The following is a 23,875-nucleotide window of genomic DNA, read 5'->3' as shown; positions in this document are numbered from 1 at the left end:
TATATGTATCAATTAAGGGTTTATGCCTTTGATTTTTATTGTAATATAAGTACCTAATTTAAACCAAATTGTGAATTATGTAAGGTACATTTCGCTTTAGAAAAATTGAAAAAGAATCTTATTAAATTGTCATTGTTAAATTTGAGATTAAAATACAATTATAGTCACAGTTTCTAATTTAAATATTATGATAACAAGTCTATTTCTACGACCTACCCACAATAAATTAGGTAGCTAACAATTATATAGTGATATATATTCATATTTCATAATATATTTGCAATTTAAGATATGTATAATATCATTTTAAAAATAATTAGATTGCAAAGATAGAAATATCGATTAAATATAATAAATAGAGTTAAGGTATTTTTAAACTTTTACTGTTTCAACATCACCCTATAGTAACGAACATTGTAGTTAAAGTTTATTTTTGTTAGGAAAACTCGATTCGTTATTGATTTGCAAATTTAACACTTTCCATCGAAATATATGCGTGTACGTATTGTGAAATAAATTTTTAAAATATTTTTAGAGACAATTAGTCATTTAAAATATTATTAAACTTTAAACTTTAAAAGTTCAATCATTTAGCGTTGAAAGTTTCGCAGTCAAAATGACAAGTCATTTTTCTAAAACTGCATTCACCTTTTCCGCCAAAACTGTTTACTACGGCACATAGTATAATGGTATTGAAAAAAAAAACAATTACACAAATTACATTGCAAATCTTCTACGTGAAACTTAGTTGCTTAGTTGCTTGCTTAGCGATATTTGCATGAACTTAGTCAAAAACTAACCCACAATAATAATAATAATATAAAAATATATTCCATTACCGTATTCCCAATATTATATACATTATACATACATATTCTATATATGGACTACAGTCGTTCACGGTTACTGATTATTTTGGATATATGTACCTCATACGAAATATTATATAAGCGGTAAAATTCTACGGAATATCTGCCACTTGCTATAATATATAATATTACGTATAAAATATGCATACAATCAACATAGAAATATTCATATTTAATGTATATTGTATGTAGAAAAGTCATAATTAAGTCACACAGGTGCCTGCGCAGTAACCTCTTATTATTTTATTAAATCAAAGTGTGCCCGAACGAGAGTTTCGTACTATGTTTCCTGTCTTGTATAATACATTTAATATTATGGTGTCACGAGTTCGAGAAAGGACGATTTAATTAAGAATATAACACATGTTCGGTGGCTATAGCAGTGACGTAATTGGAACCTAAAGAAATTAAACATATATATGTAGCCATATGTATAATATGTTTATATACACACATATATATATATGTATATATACAGATACACACAGTTCATACCATACAAATAATATAATAATATAGACCCTACAAAACACAAACTTGTCATTAGAACTTCAAGGTACAGGTGCAAATCCCGAGGGCACGAGGTTCTGCGAATAAATTCCGAATTTATTAAGCATAGCACACATAGTATAAGTATTATAGTAATATAGCATACAGTCGTCCACTAACTCGAGGGTTATAAATTCTTGGCTGAATAAAATATCAAACCAAATATAAAATTACATCGTGACCTGTGTCTTTCCCACTCGCTGTTTTTCTTTTGCACTTTTAATTATACGTCACGGTATATACACATGTTTACGTATATATTCGTAGATTATGTATATTATTATGACCCTTTCGTTCATTTTTTTTCTCTTCTTTTCAACGTTCGGACCGCCGGTGCCGGAATCAAATGAACTCTTCCGCTTATTATCCAACCCTCAGCTCGTACCTATACAGATCACCTACCATAATATTATAATATACATATAATACAATTATTTTAACATGGAATAATTATAGAAGAACCTCTGAAATCTGACTCAGATGGGAAGGATGATTTCAATATAAATTGCTATTTATATCGGTTTAGGTATTATAATGATATACGCACCGCGTAAAATCGCACTCCCTCTAGCAACCGCCACCGGTTCACACAGTAATAACAATTGAACGCGTCGAATAAACGGCGGTTATAGAATAATATTATACGGGGAAACGGTCAGGGCGGTGTGCCGTGATGAACATCTTTAAGTCTTGATCGGCGCATGCAAATTAGACCAGCTAGTTATGCAAAACTGTGGATTGAAACCTTTGAATAACCCTTAACGGTGCTCGCGGTTCGTTATAAACGTACCTACCTATATCGATGCATCGATGCTATTAATAACATTATACAATATAACGTAATCGATTTACGCGTATTATGACATGCGGCGATGTTCTATTTCACTAGGTTTCTGGTGAGTTCCGTCTGATGGCAATGCGTCGTCACGTATTTGGTTATATTATAATATAGAACTATTATTATAATATCAACAATGATGATAATATTATGGACTGGTATCTTACAGTTCATAGCCGTAATAGTATATTAAATTAGTTTCCAATGTTTATATAGTGGTGATAACATATTCTTAACGTTTAGAAATTCTGTGAAATTGCACCCCGTACCAATTAAACGAAAATTATTTATGGTTAATAAACAATAATTATTGATCTTGAAATTATGAAGCAAATTGGAACTGAGTATAGTAATACAAATATAAACTAGCTATGATCAATGAAATTCGTTTTAAGATCTATATTAGAAACAAAATGTAATAACTTATTTATTATTGAAGTAATTTATTTTTAAAAAATAAACAAAATCTGCTGTTTTGTTATATTTTATTATTTACTTACAAACTAATCCAATAATAGTAACCATAAATATATATTTTTTACTGAAGTAAAACCATATTGTTGATTTATACAACTGAGATTTGAGATTTATTTTTTTCTTTAAAAATAAATGTTCATTATATTTCTAAGTTCACAAGTTTTCTCTAAATACAGCACAACAATGGTTATACAATTTTCTGTACTATTACTATATACTTTTACTTAGAATAAAAATAAACTGCACACTCATTTCAATAACTAACGAGATAACTGCATAAATTATAAAAATATTTTAAATAATTGCGCATTTAAACAGAAGTATAACTAGATCTTTTGAATAATTGTATAATATTTTAGGTCATCTTAATTCAGTGGACTCGAAGGAATTTAACGAAATAAAGTTTTTCAAGTGCATATCACGTTATATAATTTACTAACTTATACAATTTTCATTCGTGATAAAAATTTTCTAGTTAATTTTGAATGTCATTCACTCATTCATTATTATTATTATTATTTTTAAAATTTATATTTGCATTTATTATATTATTTAAATTGTTCACTTTATACACTGTACGTATTAAAAGCGACAAGGATATCTCAAAGTTATATCGACAACATTTCAAGTTCTAGTATTAAAATATTTATTCCTTTTGGTATCTCCATAATAATATTATGTTCATAGATGTACTATAAGTAAAATATTTTATTAAATACCTTTAAAATACTTTCATATATTATATAGTTACAAAATTATTTAAACATATAGTCTTTTACCATTTTCAAAGTTTGTGGTAACATTATGTAATGTTAGTGCTGTAGTCACTTTTCATCTTTCATCTTCTGCCACAAAGCTTATATAGTTGCATTATATTATATATATATATATATTTGAAATTTGATCCAACATATTCGAAATAATTTATAAATGCATGAAAATTATTTAAAAACTTATCAAATTTAGATTTAGTAAAATTTTTAAACGATAAAAATAAGTATAAGTTGCTCAATTAAATATGAAATATACTATAATATTATGAAATTAAATTATTAAATAATTTGACACCGTGTGGTTAAAAAATGAAAGGCGCTTTTTAACATTTAATTTAATAAATATACCAGTACTCTAATTACTTTCAGTGCTCATTTATCTACCTACTAACATTAATAATATACACAGTATCGTCAAATATACACAGTATCGTCAATATAATTCGAATCAGAGACAAACGAAATATACATTCCTACATTGTATTATAAATGCATATTATAATACTGTGACGCTGTATAATGTAATTACTTCTCGTAATTTGGACGGTGAACTTCCGGTTTATCACCGAAACCTTTGAACCAGAGGATGTTTGAATAATGTCGTACAATTTTTTTTATGTATATATTTCCTATCGAGTTTCCGCGGTGGAACAAATGTGTATACGAACAATAATGAGCGAAAACTTCAGCTGAGAAATCGGGACGCGGCGACGCCGATATCCGTGGGTTGAAATTGCATTACGTTATCACGCTGTGGTGTTTTGTTTCTTTACTCGTGAAGAAGAAGAAGAATTCGTAATAATGCATCATTATAAATCGGTGTACGTAACATTTGTCGACGTACGAATATATATAAACGAGCGAAAACGCAAGCGGTGTGTCGATAAGAAACAGCGTGACCGACGAGATTGGGTTACAAAAGCTCATGAATGCATAATGTAAAGCGGGACGGTGGTATAAATAAAAAAAAAAAAAAAAAAAGGAGAAGAAAAAACTTTTTCCGATTTGCCCGCCGTTATTATTTGATAGTGGAGAAAAGAAAAACAAATAAATAAAAACGAAATTCTCGTAAAATTTTCGAAACTTCTCGTCATCGCCTTGTCATTAAGTATAATTAAGACTCATTGTTCAAGTTTAGTTTCCCGACGATAATTTGGATTTAATTAATTATTTTTATTTCAATTGTAGTGTAAATATATTAAATTATATTAGGTATGTATAATATATATATATATATATATCATATATAAAAATTACATTAATATTATTATTATTTTGATTTCTCTGTCTTATGGTGTATCTATTGTCCCCCCCCCCCCACACAGCCCAATCGCAATCACGACAACGACATCATTTTAACAGTAACGGTCGGCCCTTTGATGGTGTTTTCCACGAGACAATTTACAAAATAGCAATTTATCTAATGAACGGTTCATGGAGCTTAATATGCATTCATAGCGCCATCCGAAATCTTCACACTCGACAATGCGTGATTTAATTTAGCTAATACGAATACTCGAAGCGGCCGTGCGTGCCCAGATCTGCCGAGCTTGCGCGTACAATATAATAATAATATTATTATAATAACACGTCGTGTACTTACGTAAGTGAAATACGACGAACAATGCGTATTATACACCACCATACTAATACCGCCGACGACGCCGTTGTCATCTGCGGCGTTAATGGTTGACGTTGTTTGCCCGGCTGCGATGAAGACACGTGGGCGGCAATAACTTTTAATCAGACCTCTCGTCATTATTACGATAAAACAAAAAAAAAAAAAAAACGCTGAAAGTGAACGAAACCTGCTGCTAAATTCTATATGAAGAAAAAAAATACTCAAACCCACCGTCATCACTTTCTGAAGTTTCACGAGACTGATTTAGACGATTCTTATTATTTTTTTTTCTCAATGGAATGAAGAAAATCTCTACGGGGGTAGCTAAACGCCCTATTTTGAAATAATTGTTTTCTCAAACGTGTGTATATAGTTTCAAGTGAAAGTTTTAGAAATTCGTGACATTTTTATTCGAATGTATTGTTCAAAGTATTAAGTAAATTAATGGTGTTCTCTCGCCCATCGAGACAAATATTGTTTCAACGTGTTACACGAATAATTTAGAAATGGCATTCTACTAAAGAACAACACTCACTAGAGAATTATAACGGCTTTTTACGATAGTTTCGTATGCACGTGATCTACACTTCAGCAACAGCCGATTAATCGTAACATAATGCAATAAGTAGTGATATTATTATCAATTAATACGATTATGATGAAAATAACAATAGCGTATCACCTTCGCGTATAGGCTTAATTAATACGGACGATTATCATCGTTACATCGCGCAAATACAACGCCATTTTTCCCGATCATGTCAACGCATGTCTCTTAGTAGACAGTGATCTACAGAGGTTCGTGGTTTACGTCATATACATAATTCATTCGGCAATCAACCTAATTAAATTAGTATTGTTTGTACGTTGTCCTTAATGGATCGGGGCGGACACGTTCACGAAAAAGGTTCAGCAAGTTATCTAACTTTAAGGAGCAACAACACTAGAAAACAACATTTCATCCCTTATTCTGGTCGGCGGCCAATGGATCGTCGTCGTCGTTGTCATTATAGATTTCGGTGCATGCAGTTAGCAGTTACTAGATAAGGTTATTGATTAGAAAAACAGTTGTTGAGTCCAAAATTGAATAATTGCTGTACGAAAATAAAAATAGAATATAAGCACCCGTAGTACTCATTATTGAGACTAATGAATCCAGTGCATTGTGTGACATATAAACATTTCCTCTACAATTACTCGTTTTATAATTCTTTACTGTAGTTGCCAACACTCAACCTTGTGCAGTCTTTTCAATAATTCTGCGTCAATCAATGATGCCGTCGATAAATATTTAATAACTGTAAATAATATATTATATTATCTCTGCTCTCTAGTATTGTAAAAATCCATTATAATATGTAAATATTACTGTAGTCTAATAATTTTTGTAATTTCTACTTTAATATCAATAATAAAACAATAAATGTATTTTTATACAGGTATGTTCAATATATACACGGCGACGATACATACAATATTACGCATATAACATATATTGTAATATATTATAATGTAGGATATTATTCTTATTCCTCGTTTTTAATTATAGTATTTTAAACTGGAAAATTAATAATAATTATATTTTAATAAATATCCGTTTGTATAATTATGTTATATTATATAGTATGGCTGCTTATAATGACAATTCATGACTATCGTTATTGAAATAAAATATTATTTACAATTTTAAATCGTTACTTCTACAGTTACAATTGGTATCCTTTTGTTTCCTTTATTCTCATAATATGACAGTGTCCAAAATTTGTTATTTTAAATAACATATTTACCATTGGTGTATCTAGGGAACTTAGCCCCCCCCACAATGTGAATATTAGCGCTACAGAATTTCTGTTGTCTATATCGGTCAGGTAAATATTGTTCTTATTATATTGAATTTTGGCTAATGACAATAAAACTAATAAAACTATGACCAAAAAAAAAAAAAAAAACAGTTTTTAATATCAAGGAATATCAAACATAGAAAGAGATAAACCAACGGTATTGATTCAATTATGTTTTAAATATATAATGCAGAAATAATAGACATTTTAAATTATTTAGTTTTATTTTACTATTCACTTTGATTATCATGTTTTTTATTATATAATTTATAGTGGGACTTCATCTCCTCGCTGTAATTTGATAGCCATACGTTTATGATACCTATATTGATTAATATTAAACGTTTACATTTTTAGTCAAGTTTTAAGCTGAAGTACATTTTATTTGTTGCCTTAATATTTATTTAATAACCTTCGTTTTCCGTACTAAACATCTTAATTGTATAGTGTTTTTGAGTGCGAACTTGCATAAAATGATTCGTAGAGAATTAATCATCGCTTAATAAAATAGTATCTCAATCATATTATATGCTATTTCTATTCAACGCCTTTAACAATCGATAAGAGAACGAAACAAAGATGAGTTGTTGAATTTTCTTATGAAAGTTTATCATAATATTATTAATTCATAGAGGTTTATATAATATATTACGTTGTATATTTTAGCCCAAAATTACATTTTCATATTTTATATCATCCTTTATACGTTCACATAAATTTCAATTGTGTCTAGAGTAATCGACTAAGAATATAATATATATACCCATATGCACGTATGGAAATATCTAAGACTGACGTGTCGTCGCGTACACAAACCACTTTTGAAACCTGGCACTCGTTGTGTTAATTACGGAACAATTATTTTTAAATGAAATCACGTACAGTGCTTTCATCAGCGGCAACGGAACACGGTCGCGTGTTAAATTCGCTAAAAGCATTAGAACGATAAGTACAAGCGGTTGACAATGTATTTTTAAACTACTTTTTTGAACTACCATGACATTTACGGTCGTATCCCAAATAATACCATAGCAAAATAAAATATTAAATTACCTGCAATTATTATCACAGTACGTTTTATGCATAGTGTAAATACTTGAATAATATTAAATATCGATTAGAGTTTTAGATAAACAGAGAATAAACCTCGCCCTTCTCGTATATGTATAATGTATGTGAATATTATAAGCACTTGTATAAACATTGTATTCTACATTATTGTAAGACACCGTCATGTTATGTTGATGATTGAAAGTGTGACTTATTCGCTTGTCAATTATATGCTTGTTGAATTATTATTATTTTTTTAATCATTTTAATGTTAATTCGTTTTTGGTTATTCGATTTACTATAAAATCATAACCACGATAAACCATATTTTATAGATTTTGTATAAATGTTGGTAACTTTGAAAATAATAACAAACATAATAACTTGAATTACTTAATAGCACTTAAGGCATTCAATATTATACAAATAGCACAAATACATATCACACAGTTTACATAATATTATAATAGCAACTCAATATTTTAAAATATCAGTTCAATTGTATTTAGTCATTCAAAAAAAAAAAAAAAAAAATCATAACATTGTTATTATTTTTAATGAATAACATTATTATTGTCAAAAATGAACAAGTAGTTACGTATCAATGCAAAATAATCAGCAGAACAAACATATTTGCTTCGATTGGTTTAGATCAGAAAATATATATACCAAGCCCATATTTAGGTTTTAGAATAAATGTAGAGAGGTATAGTACTTGAATTACTACAGTAAACTACATTAACATTTTTTTTAGAATTTTATAATTCAAATTTCTTTGTGCTTATTTGTTAAATAAATAATCATGTTCCTCAAAAAAATATTTGTTTAGTTACTCTAAAATAAAATATACTATTTATCTAAATGCACTATATATAATATATATTATCCATATTATCTTTGAACATATTTAACTTTTTAAGGAGTTTAAACATTAAATACATAGTTTAGAAGTTCCAAAATTATCATTAATATTTAATTTAGTTAATCCTGTTTCCTGGTATACGGATAAATCTCTAGACCTGATAATTAATCAATTAAGTATTTATATAAAGCTGTTTGCCCTTGAGTTTTATCTACTTCTTAGAACACTAATAACTAAAATTTACTTTAAAAACAATAAATATAAAATTAATATAATTACGTATGTATACATCTATTATTTACGATAATACAAGTTGCATGTATTTATAAACTACCTATACAATATCCATATTATTGTGTACATCAACGGGTATTTATTTTTTTAAATAATAATTTCATAGAAATCTTTCTAGAAAATAAAGTATAACATCATTAATAATATTATGGTTATGTAATAATATTTTTCTGGATTATAAAAAAGTCAAATAAATACTTTGAAATTTTTTAAAATGTACAATAATGAATATATAATAATATAATATAATCGTTGGAGATATACTATATATGAATGTAACTGGAAAACCTCGGAAATACCGAGAAAAACAGGAAATGCCAACAGTATTTGTAAAATTCTTTTATTCCGACTTTATTCCCCGGGAATTCCTAGTTGTGATTGATACTGTTTGGTAAAATATCGTGTCTATAAAATAAATATGAATCATTTTTTTCCCCAATAATAAATTTAAATAAAAAATGTGGTTGGTTATATTATACTGCTGCTAATTAGAAAATAAAATCATTAAGAATCTTCAAATAAACTAATAGTTTTTGAATAAATTGATGATATGCATAAAGTACACAAATACAATTATAATAATAGTAAATTTAATTAATATGGTTTAAAAAAAAATAAATTACCTAATCTTTATGACATATTTTTATATCCTATCCATTTATATTTAAAATATGTAATTTTAGATTCTGTGTGGAGCGATTAATGCATTGATTTTATAGCGCTTTGTTTTCACATTTATGTCTATTGTCACATTTTGGAGCATTAAAAACACAAAAGTAAAAATACCCAAAACTTTTCTTATTATATAATTTAAAACGAAATTTAATTAGGGGAAAAATTGAATTTTTGTATAAAACTAGTTCTCTACAAAATCAATTTTGTTGTAATTCAAAAACTTATAACCGTAAATAATAATATAATTTAATAATGTCGAAAATACTACATAATTTTTTTATAATCATTTAAATTATTTTTTTTTGCGAAATCTTAGAATTTACAAATTGTTATGTAGTTGATAATTTATATATTTTATATAGTTTTGAATTTTAAAAAGTATATTTAATACAAGTTTCCACATAAATATTGTTCTTATCGTCAATAAAATATATTGAAAATACATAAGTAATATTTTTTTTATACAAATATTCTAATGTTTCAAATTAATGCTATTTTGTTGTCATTAAAAAAGATAATATGATATATTAATTAAATTATTATTAGTCGTAAGAACCTGCTATTTTTTGATTAAGTACAATTAATATATTATTATTAAATATACACTATACACCTTTTAAAATATTAAGATTGATTTTAACAGTTACAATTTTATATCACAAAGACATAAATTAATTCGATATTTTTGGAAAAAAAATGTAATTTGAATGATTGCTAGGAAATAAATTTAGTAAAATGGTCATGATAAATGTTTTTATTACTTTGAATATCCATTATATTATCTACTTGTGCGTGAGAATTTAACATATCTTTAGAAAATATTTACTTAATATCAGTAACTTTTTAAATGAGAGTTTTTTCGTTGTATATATTATATATAACATAGTTTTCAATAAATTAAAATTATATTTTTGATTATATTGTTGTATTTCTGTTCGATTGAATCCTCAAATTAAATTTAGACTCCAATAAATTAAATTATTTGTATGATTGGTGAGTAATACATTAAATATTTAGAACTATTGCTTTTACTATTTGTTACTTTTGTTTAATTTATATGTTATCATTTTTTATTCAATACATTCAATAATATTTTATTTCATAATACAATCAATACAATTAATTTATTCAATACCCCTAAGAGTTTATGTATATATAATAAAATAAATAAAGGTTTATATTATTTTAATCTATATGTTTAATTTCATAATACGGCACTAAAGTGGATACAGATGATTTACTCATTAACTATACCATCAATTTTAGACAAAATTGGTCAGAAATCAATTTGATAAGAACATTGAGAATCATATTATTTATGAATTTTATAAATATTTTAATGTTACCTTTAGTTTTAATTTGTTAATCTATAACTTTTTTTACGCTCTCGATGCATTAAATAAACATATTGTTCAGTAATTTAATACGATTTTTTTTTTTAACTGAATATAGTTAACAACCATCATTATGTCTTATAATAATCATTAATAATGTGAAGGTTTAAGTAAAATTATAATTGTTATAATATAATACCATTGTCCACAGTGTTTTATATAATATTACGGTAACCACGAATAAATATTTAATGTAATAGTTATTATGAATATAAACTAACGACATTATTGTGTTATATTTTCGCATTTGTATAGCTTCTATTAATTCCTTAAGTATTAATAAAATATTTATAAAGTGTATTTAAGTTATATATATTGAACAACTCGATAGAATCGATTAAAGGAATAATGTTCTCTTTTTTTTTTTTGTATTTATATAATTTATTGTTATGTCGTTAGTGTTTTTATACGTATAATACAATAATTCGAAAATCTTTCTACGGGTTTTTTTTTTTTTTTACTGATTGCTATCGAATTTCCTAACGCCCTCACGGAAATCTTACGCGTTCAAAACCGTAAGCTCGAACAAAACAATATAATTTATTATTAAGTGTATTCAATATAATATAAAAACTGCATCGATTCGTTTTTTCTACATTTACGGCGAAAAAAAAATAAAATCGAGTAGCTCTCTTTGGACTCTACTTATATTCACGATTTTAGAACATACATTTTTTCATTCAATCAATGTGAAGTAGATGCACTGTCACTTAGCCTATTTCACAAGCAATAAAAACATATATACAATATTAATAAAGCATAGCTGATGGTTTGTACTTTTAAGAATGTCTGGGATAAACATCAGTTAGCGTACTATAACTTCATGCTCTGTCAAAATAACTAAATAACAAGCAGTTAAACAATTATAATAATATTGATTTCTGTAGTTTAAATCAGTGGAATAAATCATACACCAGCAGTTAACGTTTTTAGTTCAATATTTAATATTACTTTGAAAATATCCCAGTGTTGCTAAAAACGTTATTTAGGTTGGTACAACACTTAAGTAAAACCTGATATAATGGGATATCAATTATGGTGTAATTTCAATTTTTATAAAGGTATGGAAATACAATAACCAATACGATAAACTTGACTTTGCATAAACCCGGTTACTTTCTTCAAAAAAATTAAATAATCCATTCATGGTACGTATATTTATAAATAAATACTAACTTAACTTATTTACTTTGATTTATACCTACAAAAATATTTAAAGACAAATTGACATACAAATTTTCCTATTATGGGAAAAACAAACGAACATATTATTATATGTTCGCGTAAATTAATTAATTAATAAAATGTCAATTAAACATTATAATATTATAGTATAATCGAATAATTTATTAAATGCCAGTAGTATACCCGTGTCAGTTTCAATCGGCGACGGCGTATTCGAGAATTATTCAGGAGGGTGACCTCGAAAATTAGGTTATTGGTCTACCCTAACCAATGACGCCACATTATCACGTTCAAGATTTTCAAGAATAGAAATTCAATACGCAGTAGTAATGTTCCGAACTCGTATCAAGATCTGAGTATGTACGTGTCATATTATGGCAAATATGTCTTCTCAACACTCGATTTCGCATTTAATGTGTGTACGTATCGATAAACATAGATTTCTGACATTTATCATTGCAAATAATTTCGGTCGAGTAATTGTGTAGGTACCGATATCAAACGCTGCACGATTTTATATCATTTACGTTTTCAGCGTCTTCGGTGACGATCGCGATGGTGGTCAGTGCGACGCTACGCGCGATGACGGAATAGTAGTTGTATAGATTGCTCCGAATTTTCAATTATACACGTCTTTTTCGTTACGGTCGGCGCAATGCTCTCGAGGACGGTGAACATTATTTACGATTTAAAGTGGCGGTTTTTGAATGGGGTATTGATATCTGGTTTAGCGGGCATCAAATTTCTCATGTCTTCGACTCGGCACTTGATCGTTTGCAGCGTTCTAATTCTCTGTACCGACGTAGACGCGTTGACCGTGATTGTGACTGCATAAAATATTTACTTCGGCTGTACCCGATATAATATACAATATACACGATCAGTTAAAGTTATAGGCACGATAGAAAAATATACAAAACGATCACTCTGAGGTAAACTATGCGACGCCAAATAATACTATGTCACCCGCGTCGATTCCTTAGAAACGCCAATTGAGTATAGTTTTTTAGTAACATTTGGGAGAATAAGATAAGATTTTATATTAACCTAACAAAGTCAACTAATATTCCACTTTCCCCATGACATTAAATGTGCATTATCTATATTCAATATATTTTTGTTAGTTTTTTATGACCTAGATTTAAAACATTTTACCGACTTTAAACGATTTTATCGTATATTTGGCTAGTCAGTTAATAATAATATTTATGTTAAATATGTTTTATATTATATATTTAACCAAATTATTTTAAACTCTTAACGAGAGAAATATATAAAATTGAAACTATATCTGAAGACTAAGTACATAATTTTCCTACTATCTATGGTTTATATTATATTGTTCATTTATATTAAAAAAATATATTTATTGTTTGGGTACTACCATTAGGTATTATTTATTTATGCCATTTTTTAACAGCTGAAAACCAGTGTGTTAGTATATAATTAGAGTTTTCGGTCTTCATTTGTGAATAACTTCTATTCCAATAAATCGATTTTGTTCCTATGTCTACCTTAATATGCCACAATAAAACAATATAATATGTTATATATATATTTTTTTTGTAAGCAGATTACTGTCCTCAGTGTAATTGTCTCGAAAGCATCTGTCATTCGGTGAATACGATTCATGGCAACTGTTCAGCCTATCGGTGAACTATATGTTGTTGTTTGTGGGTTTTATTAACTATAGCACGCAATCGTGTCGTGTTCCTTACCTAAGTCACCGTATATAATAGGCCTATGTTGTCACTTAGCATTGACAAAAACTACGATTGCAAGGTGCCAACTATGGTTAATTTGTTGGGTGAAACCTATGTAACAGAAATTGTTTTTCACTACTAGATACGTTTTATATTTTAATTTACGATATAATATTGCACAAGTGATTCAAAATGTTATTATAATAATATGTAAATACACACGTATAAAAGTTTATTTGATTATTTTTAGCGAAATCAACACAATAATTATACCAAATAATTATTGAATTTGTATACATCGCACTCTTTGGCTGGCATTGTCAATAGGAAAGCGCTGTTATTCGGTATCAGTTGTGTGTTTTCCTGTCATATGTGTGAGACAAAGTCTACAATACCGTACATGAACACCTACCAAAAACATCAAAAATGTATGTCAATCTTAAAACAATGTTCATTTCATTACGATTATTTTAGGTTTATAATGAATTATTAGTCCATTTTACTACCTTAGTTCAAATTGTAGTATGACATTATAGCTCATCATGTCTAAAATGTTAGATTATGTTATATTGCTATATATTAAACAGAATAATTTATTATTTAAAATTAAATTCAGGTCCTATACCTAAAATTATTCTGACATTTAGGAACATGTTTAAAGTCAATTTGCAATACCTAATTATAACCTTATTATGATCAAATTAATTTATCATAACTAAAATGTTCATGCATTTATTATAGACATAGATTATCATGCAACGAAATAATACCTAATTGTATTCATATTTTAGTTTATTGTGGATAATATTTTCTTAAGTTTTTTGAGTCAATAAACACAATTATAAACTCATTTTATTTTATGATATATATATATATACATAATCATTATGTACGAGTATATACCTAATTGTAAGTAAATTAAAAAACTATAGTAAAATAAAGTGATTTAAAAAAAAATATGAGACAAGGTAAACGCACTTATAATAATAATATGATCAATTCAAAGTGTTAGTGCTCTTCAAAGATTTTAAATCGTGGAAACTATATAGTGTTAAATGAGATAAATTAATATACAGAGCGATACACAAAATCCTGATTTTTAGAATTTTTAATTTTATCTTAAGACAATAGTTATCTTATACTCAGATTGTATAGTGCTTAAGAATGCCCAGATGTTATGTGGTGATACATTTTTATTAAGCTTAAATACATTTAATTGTAACTGGCTACCTAAGAGTGAATAGATTGAATATTATTATGGTAAATTATTTACAATACTTTAATGTATTAGTATTTTATAATTTTTATTATAACATTATAATATATACAAATTTTCTGAAGTAATTATGTTGTATTATAGTTAGGTATCGATTCAGAAACTACTCGTTCAAACTTTTAAATTTGGATACCTACAGAAAAATTCCAATAATCAGAATTTGAATAAACGCATAATAATAAAATATGAGTTGTAAATAATGGTGGATAATGATTACGAGTCGATGAACCACCCTGTAAATCTGAATCGCCCGCAGCCTCGGTCCCAGGATACCCTCGTACCTGTCTGTTATATTATTGTTGAAAATTACAATAACACGGCAAATATTTCTATATATTATTATAATATGATATACATATACATATCATATTATACGTATACAGTTTTACACACTACAGATGGCGATCGAGTAACTACGCTATTAATTCACCGGGTGCCGCCGAAATGCGAAACAATCTAGACACCCGTGTGACGGGGCAAATCATATTATATTGTACGTGTACACTTGCACAATACACCGATACTTATACTCATTTATTGTAATAATATATACAATATAATATAATATAATATAGACGTATTATATATATATATGATCGGACTTACCTTGAATATGTTCCAATAGAGAAATACCATTATGATGCACGGTATGTAGAACGAGGAGAGGGACGAGTAAATGACAAAATTCGAGTTGTAAAAAACACAGAGGTCCGGCTCCCGGTCCGGCGTGTTGTTCAGCCCCAGCACAATGGGACTGCCAATTGCCGCGCTGATGGCCCACACCAGCACGATTGTCAGCCACACTCGCCGATTGTTTTTGTGCTTCGCGTATTTTATTGGCTGCGTGACCGCAATGTACCTGCGAACACACGCACACATACGCACACACACACACACACACACACATTAAACGATAAATTATAATATTATTATTATCGGTCCTTCCGCCGCCGCTCTCGCAACACATCGCGCAGTATTATAATAATATTATTATTATTATTATATAACCGCTGTGTGGTACGCACATCCGGTCCGAATGGCGTTTTGTTCCGGTGTGCGAGCGACGGCGGCGATGGCGGTGGACATAAAACTATTATAATAATATAATAATATCAATACGGGAATAACATACTACGCGATGATGATAATATTATTGCAGTTTACGTGCACGGTGACATGATTATTATATTTATTTATTATGTCATAATGCAGCTATCAGCGGAACCGACAACAATCGAACGTAGGTAAGGTAATAAGCGTAATAATTATTTGACGCGCGCGTGCTTGGTATTAACTTGTGTTTTATTTTGTTTAGTTCGTACGGACGACGTGGTGCATCCATCGCTGTTATTTCGACGGAAACGAGGTCGATTTTGTGTACTTTATTGTACCAAAAAATGTATACCATAATATATTGTGTACGATGTGTTTTCAATTATGATTTTGCGCCTTTGCGGTGACCTACGCGTGGGTTTGATAGTGCTATATACTTAAATATAAAATATTTTGTGATATTTTCGATATTATGAAAGAGCCGATGTGGAACTGTGAGAGAAAACATCAATTTTATCACAATATAAATGGTCCAGACCTTGAAAAAGTCATTCGTAAACTTCTCAAAATCAATCATTTTTTTTTTTTATATATAGTTCGATAGCTTTTCCATTTACTTCAGTGATTTTATTAAATGTTACATTACTTCCATATGTACTAAGATTTTATTTTTAAATTTACTTTCTGATTCAAGTACCTATAATAAACAAATTTTAGCTAGATTAGTAGGACGGGATAGCGTGTGAGGAGTGAGTTCCATGTGATTCAACTTTACTGTAAGAGTTCTATGCTTTTATTATATCATATTATGAACTTTAATAATTTTTCTTTTTTTTGATGGGTACTTATACAAATTGAATAAATAAGTATTAAGTTTTAAAATATAATCTAATTTAATTATTATAATTTTTAATATGTATTAAAAATAACAAATTATAATTTATATATTTTTTTTATTATTATGAACCTTTTGCAGCTCACTCACATAGTGAATGCATCAAAAAATATTATTATTTTTTTAATTATGTTTGACTAGGGCCTAAATATTATAAATTCATTTTGACGTTAAAATTACATTAAAAATATGTCAAAATAAATAATTGGACATTGCAACTTTAATTCGAATATGTATTATAAACCTTTTTTTAAATATCAACGTGAAATGGAATTTATTTGCTTATGATGAAACCAAAATTGTAAATGGTCTTATAGTAACAAAATTATAAGAAAGTCAAATAGTCGGTAATCTACAATAATTTTTCTGATCCTATCTTATAAATAAACCTTATAATATGGTCGTTGAAATGATTTCAAAGTAAAGTTTAAGTTTATCAGACATAAATACACCTAACTAGGGTATATATTTAATCCGTTCAAAGCTGTGGTAGTGCAGTTTGATATATATATATATATATATGTGTGTTGTATTTTAAGCATAACATTAATATTGTACATATTTGTATAAAATTACATGGTACGATTTCCGTAAGACAACGGATGTTATAACGTCGGTGCGGCTAGTGGTAGGTCGAAACCGCAACAGGCTATTTATTAGAATAACGCATCGACTATCACTGTATAATGAGACAACTTAAGCCTTACGATCGACTGTGCCGGTCATCGTTTTATGCCACAACGTCAAGTCGTATTATACACACACGCGCGCAAGCCAATTGGTGATGGTGGTGTGTTCAGAGTCCGATTAAAAGACATTAGGGCCAAGTTTGCGAGACAACTTGTGGCTCTTGTGAATTTATCAAAATTAAAGTGTACCTAAACATAACAAAACATCTACGAAACGTCTACATTTAAGCCAACGTAGATAAAAATAATATTGAAAAAAAAAGTCTAATACGCGTTCAACCAAATATTTACGAGTATCTGTTGTTTGACCGGATCGCATTGATATATTGTACGCGAAGTATAAATACGATGGTATATTATATTGTATGCGATCTCGTATACGTCCCGCCGTGATTAATAGTGGCGACGCAACGACGTCAACTATATAGTTGAAAATTTACAGTTTACCGACCGTTGCGAAACGACATCGACAGCGTGACATCAGACCGAAGCAGCAGGCTTTGTAGCCGTTCACAGTGGTTTATACAAGAGCCAAATCCCCCGCGCCCATTGCATGAATAATAAATAAAATTAAATGTTATACACGAGACTTCGAACAATCACGAATATCGTAAATAAGCATTTCCGAAAATCGTGTTCAACGTTTATTGGGCATTAACTTACTGTATCTTGTGAGACAACCCATAATATTGTGTAATTTTTTTTTTGTTTGTTTATCACTGCCGAAAAATTTTAAAATAAGGTCTATGCCGATAACTTTGAGTAATCTGTTAGGTTATGGCGCGAAGAATAATAATGATAAATTCGGTTCGGTCGAGAATTTATTGATAGACAACGTGAAAATCAAGCAAAGTATATATCTGTATGATATAATATTATCTGCATATTCAACGTGTGTAAATAAATATGTGAACTATTATTATAGAAACGCGCATCGGTGGAATTTCCATGTATTCTTTGTGGTACTATAAATTGTGGTGTAATAACAGTCGGGGCACCTGGCGAGCGTATCATTCGATTTTTAATATCTCTCAATAATCAATTAAATAATGCTTCAATCAAAATTGTACTATTTTTTCACTTTGTTCTTCTTACTGACGCATACAAATATTATATTATAGTAACTAAAGTTATTCGCTTCTGTTGGTGTATTTTTAAGCATCGCTCGGATCAACTCATATTTCTTGTATATTTTTTTTTATATTTTATAACTCAAAGGCTTTTATGCATTTTGAGAAATGTTGATTTTATATAACGAGTTTTTCTAAAGAAAATACGTTTCTTTGTGTAAAATAATACACGAAATAGGTATATAGCTATAATATGTAACAAATATGATACACGCGCAGCAGAATATTACAAAGTACACAGTTTTAAATATTTATTGATAGTTTAATTTTATGAGTACCTATATACTGAAATATGGTATAAATAATGTATATCGTATAATATAATTTTATATTTAACCAATATAAGTAATAAGTATAGTTATGATAATATAATAATATATAAGTACCTATTTAGTACATGCTACATATATACTAACATATTATATTTTGAATATAAATTATTTTTATAATCTACATTAGCCACAAGGTGTATAATAGCAAGTAAATTAACCAATTCAATAATAATATTTATAAAACACATTGTTTACTATCAACACAAAATATAAAAAAAAAATTGTGAATAATATTATGTATAATAAGGATGTATATTTGATTTATTATATTCAACTAGAATATTTAAGTACTAAATTTAAATGTTTCATTTTACTAATAAAATATGTATTTCAATAAATAGTAAAGTATTTAATACTTCATGACTACTAATTTTTATGCTATTTATTAATATTAAAAATGTGCTTTATGTATAATATAATAAATTATTATAATGTTTTTACTTTATATTTTGTAACTTTTTATTTCATTACGTTCTCTGATGCTATCGTGCAATACAAAATATAAAACTTATAACAACCATCAATATGATACATAATAAGTATTTTATTAAAAAAAATTTTAAATAACTTTATTTTATTTACTTTTAACTTTCTGATATTAATTTACCAACTCAGATTTTTATTTTATACTTATATAAATTACTTATATTTTGATATATTAATTTTGTGTGAATATAATTGTATCGATAACTTATCAGAATTTATTCTTACATACAATTTTTTATAAGAGATATTCGAATACTATAGACAAATAATATTAATAAACTACTTAATATTTTAAAGCAGATAGAACAAGTTTTTCACTCATTACTATTATAAGCTTTCTTAATCTCTTGTTTGTAGAAACTGTTTAAAAAGTACTTAAAAAATACATATTTTTCAGTTCAAACTTTTAAACTTAATTTTTAAATACACCGTGACATAGATGAAATAATGCTTTCAACTTAGACTTAAAAATCTTACTATCAATGATTTCATTCATAAACTAGCAATTTTTTTTTACAATTTTCTCCTTAATTCAGATGACGCATACTACTTAAAAATTAAAAACACATATAAACGAGAGATGTGAAAATCCTTATGCTCATACCCATCATTAAAAAAGTAAATATATCAAAAAAATAGTTCTAGAATTTATGTATCTGAGATCTCTATCTACATTTTTACATAATTATTTTAATTTTATACTTAACACCTATATCGTTATATGTAGCATATTATCCAAAAAGTTACTTTAGTAAAGTTTTAAATAAACATAAGGTTTGGTGACCCATTGTCAGTATAATTTGATTGAATAACAGTAAAATAATGAAAAATAGAGTCAGTATATAATGAATAATTATTATATAAGAACATTATTAGAGTTAGTAACTATAACATAATGACAAACATAAACGTTTCCACACGACCACACGTTCAAGAAAAATTAATTTTCATCAACTGTCAGTATACGTTTAAGAATTTAATATTTTAAACGAGTATACTAATTATATTTTATAGTCTCAAACGATCAACAGGATTGTGAAGAAAAAAAATAGAAATTTAGAAAATACTCGCTCGGACAGATAAAGTGAACCTAAAGAACGAAATCGATTAAACAAGCACGAAATTAATTTATGGTACACGACGGTATCTCTCGATGTGGACAGATGATACGATTGAATAAGAAAAAAACTACCAACGTACCGGTATATATAGTTTTTTTTGTTCTTTATCGTCTTTCCCCTTCACTCGCGCCGATCGCTTCTGGAAACCAATTACCTACGCAGTTGAATATTGACGTGGTAAACACGTCGGCTTATATAATTTAAGAGGTATGAACGGGCGAATTCCTTTTTTCCGGATATCGTAACGGCGATTCCCCCCCAGTACCCCCACTCAACCGCCACCGCCACGGTTACCGCCGCAGCCACCTTCACCACCGGCGGCACCACCACATCCCTTGCAAATCAGAAATGACACTTCGGGGACACACTCGTGTTTACAACGGAGGTGAATTAATCATTTCAAAGTGACATTTTTAATATTTAATAATGCACGAATAATATTATACGGCGCCGCCACGGGCAAATGAATGGATGATGTGCCACGCGCAGTGTCAAGATATGAGGGGAAAAGCTCATCTCGCGCCATTAACATTCGCGCGCACAAGCGCAAAGGCGGCTGTGGAAGCGAGCACGAGATAAGTCGTCAACGTCACACACTGTTTTTTTTTTCTTTTCCAGCTCAGGAATTATCCACGAACAACATATACCGAACAAGACGGTCGCAGAAATAATGAAAACGTAATAAAACATATTAATTGCTTCACATTGCGCCAAGATAATATTATAATATTACAAAGTTTCTTTTTTTTTCGCATATCGCAATTCAATTCACTGATGGTCGTCAAATAGACGGCACGTGGCGCGAAGAACGTCCTATTCAATAGTAAAATATTCGTAAAAATATATTTTTCTAACGAATTATTTGCGTTCAGTGTATTTTAATATCATGATCTTTCGTTTTCGTATTGTATTACCTGTAATATCAATGACGTGATGACGAATGAACGACGAGACAATTATATAATATGTAATATGCACGTGCATGAAATATTTATAGGTACGCGTGGTGGCAGCGCTGAGCATATAGGTGTACTCGTTTAGAATATAATAATAATATCCGTAATAAAGTACCTATAGAGGATTTATGTCTCGGATTCGTTTGACAAAACGGGTAGTGTTGTTATAATAACGTCATGTTACATAATATTATTATGTGTGCGAGAGCCTATATCCAAATAGCGAATAATAGAAAAACGACTTGACGGACTTCCGTGATATACGACCCGGCTACATGGATCGGACACATTGGAAAAGGTATACGCGGAGTGTGCGCCTCCCCCGCGGTCCACGTTTGGTATGACGTCCGCGGCGATTTTCACCGGGAAAATTATCTTCAAAACGAAATCGTCACGAATCGAATGAACGACTACGTAGTATTGATATTATTTACTCTAAAGACCGAAATATTATTGAGCGTCTGAGTTGTAATAAACTAATAAATGATCCAAAACGAATGATGCACGCGCGTGTATCGTTCTATACATTATATTTTATATTATTGTATAATATTAAAATAGGTATAATAATTACAATGTAATTATTTTATATTATTGTTTATACTTCTTATAATATATTATACATGTATACTATTTTAGTATATATATTTAACGGGTTACTGGTCATCTAATCCTTATTTTTTAACGTACAACTGAGGTTCGGTAGTACAATAATTATTGTTAATTATACTTATGCCTATAGTTTTTAATTTATGCGTTATTATATATATATAAGTATGGATAAATGTATAATAATATACGAGATTATGAAAAATAATAAAAACCCTAAGTTTATAATTAAAAATTAATAGCGTTTTGGGCTGATAAAACTTTTAATAAACGACTGTAGCAATGGATTTTTTTTAATTGATATACATTCACGTATATTAATTAACCCAGAGGTAAACGTATAAAATATGTACATGCAGCATAAAAAAAAAAAATAACTAACAAGTATAATATAGTTAACTATAAGAAATGCAATTTATAAATCAACCAACTTTTTTTAATCCGAAGTATTTTGTGTAATATGCTTTTTTTTTAAATATCGCATTAAATTATCTTTTGTAATATGGTACACATTTACTGTAACTGTAATCTTAGTTTAATAATAACTAATTAGTTATATCTTAAGTATTTAAATATAATACACAAATAAACGATCATTTATTTTATTATTATTGAAATTATACTTTAAATATTAAAACAAACTCGTTGAAGCAATAAATTATGAATATTACTGTACAAACTACAAAGTAATAAATAAGTAAAATACGATTTAAAAATACGTAAAATCAACGATCAAAGATAAACACAACAAATTAGCTTTTAAAAAAAAAATGTTGATTTTATGTTATTTTTATATGTGAGTAAATCAAATGTAATAAATTAATTGTTTAAAGAAAACGATATCACTACTATAATACTTCCTATATTATATTATGGAATTTCAGTTTTTTTTTATAGTATACAATTTTCATAAGTCATGACTAACAATAATTACGATTACTATATTATTATGCTCAAATCTTATATTATAAATCAGTTAATTTTAAACCTCAGTACAGTGTATATCGAAAGTCACTGATTATAAATTATAACAGTATAACACCCCCGGTGGAGTATAAAAGGGACTATCTGAAGTAAGATTTATTTACAAACTTATTGTTCATCATAATTGATCGGGTTGTGTTTTAACAGCAACCTATGTATTACTTTTTGGTAATAAATAAATGAATTTACACAATCGCAATATCTTTAAGCTTG

General features: G+C 28.2%; 1 protein-coding gene across 1 annotated transcript in view; it reads right to left on the bottom strand.

Annotated features, from left to right (window-relative positions):
* The window catches only part of LOC132932476 (dopamine D2-like receptor), a 250,315-nt gene that overhangs the window by 58,541 nt on the left and 167,899 nt on the right, over positions 1–23,875 (bottom strand). The window contains exon 3 of the mRNA XM_060998864.1: positions 16,014–16,266. Within this exon, the coding sequence (XP_060854847.1) occupies positions 16,014–16,266 (253 nt within the window). The remainder of the gene's footprint in view (positions 1–16,013; positions 16,267–23,875) is intronic.

Source organism: Rhopalosiphum padi, chromosome 1, assembly GCF_020882245.1.
Source record: "Rhopalosiphum padi isolate XX-2018 chromosome 1, ASM2088224v1, whole genome shotgun sequence".
Lineage (NCBI taxonomy): Eukaryota > Metazoa > Arthropoda > Insecta > Hemiptera > Aphididae > Rhopalosiphum > Rhopalosiphum padi.
The sequence above is the reverse complement of the archived record's forward strand: the minus strand, read 5'-3'. Positions and strand labels throughout refer to the sequence as shown.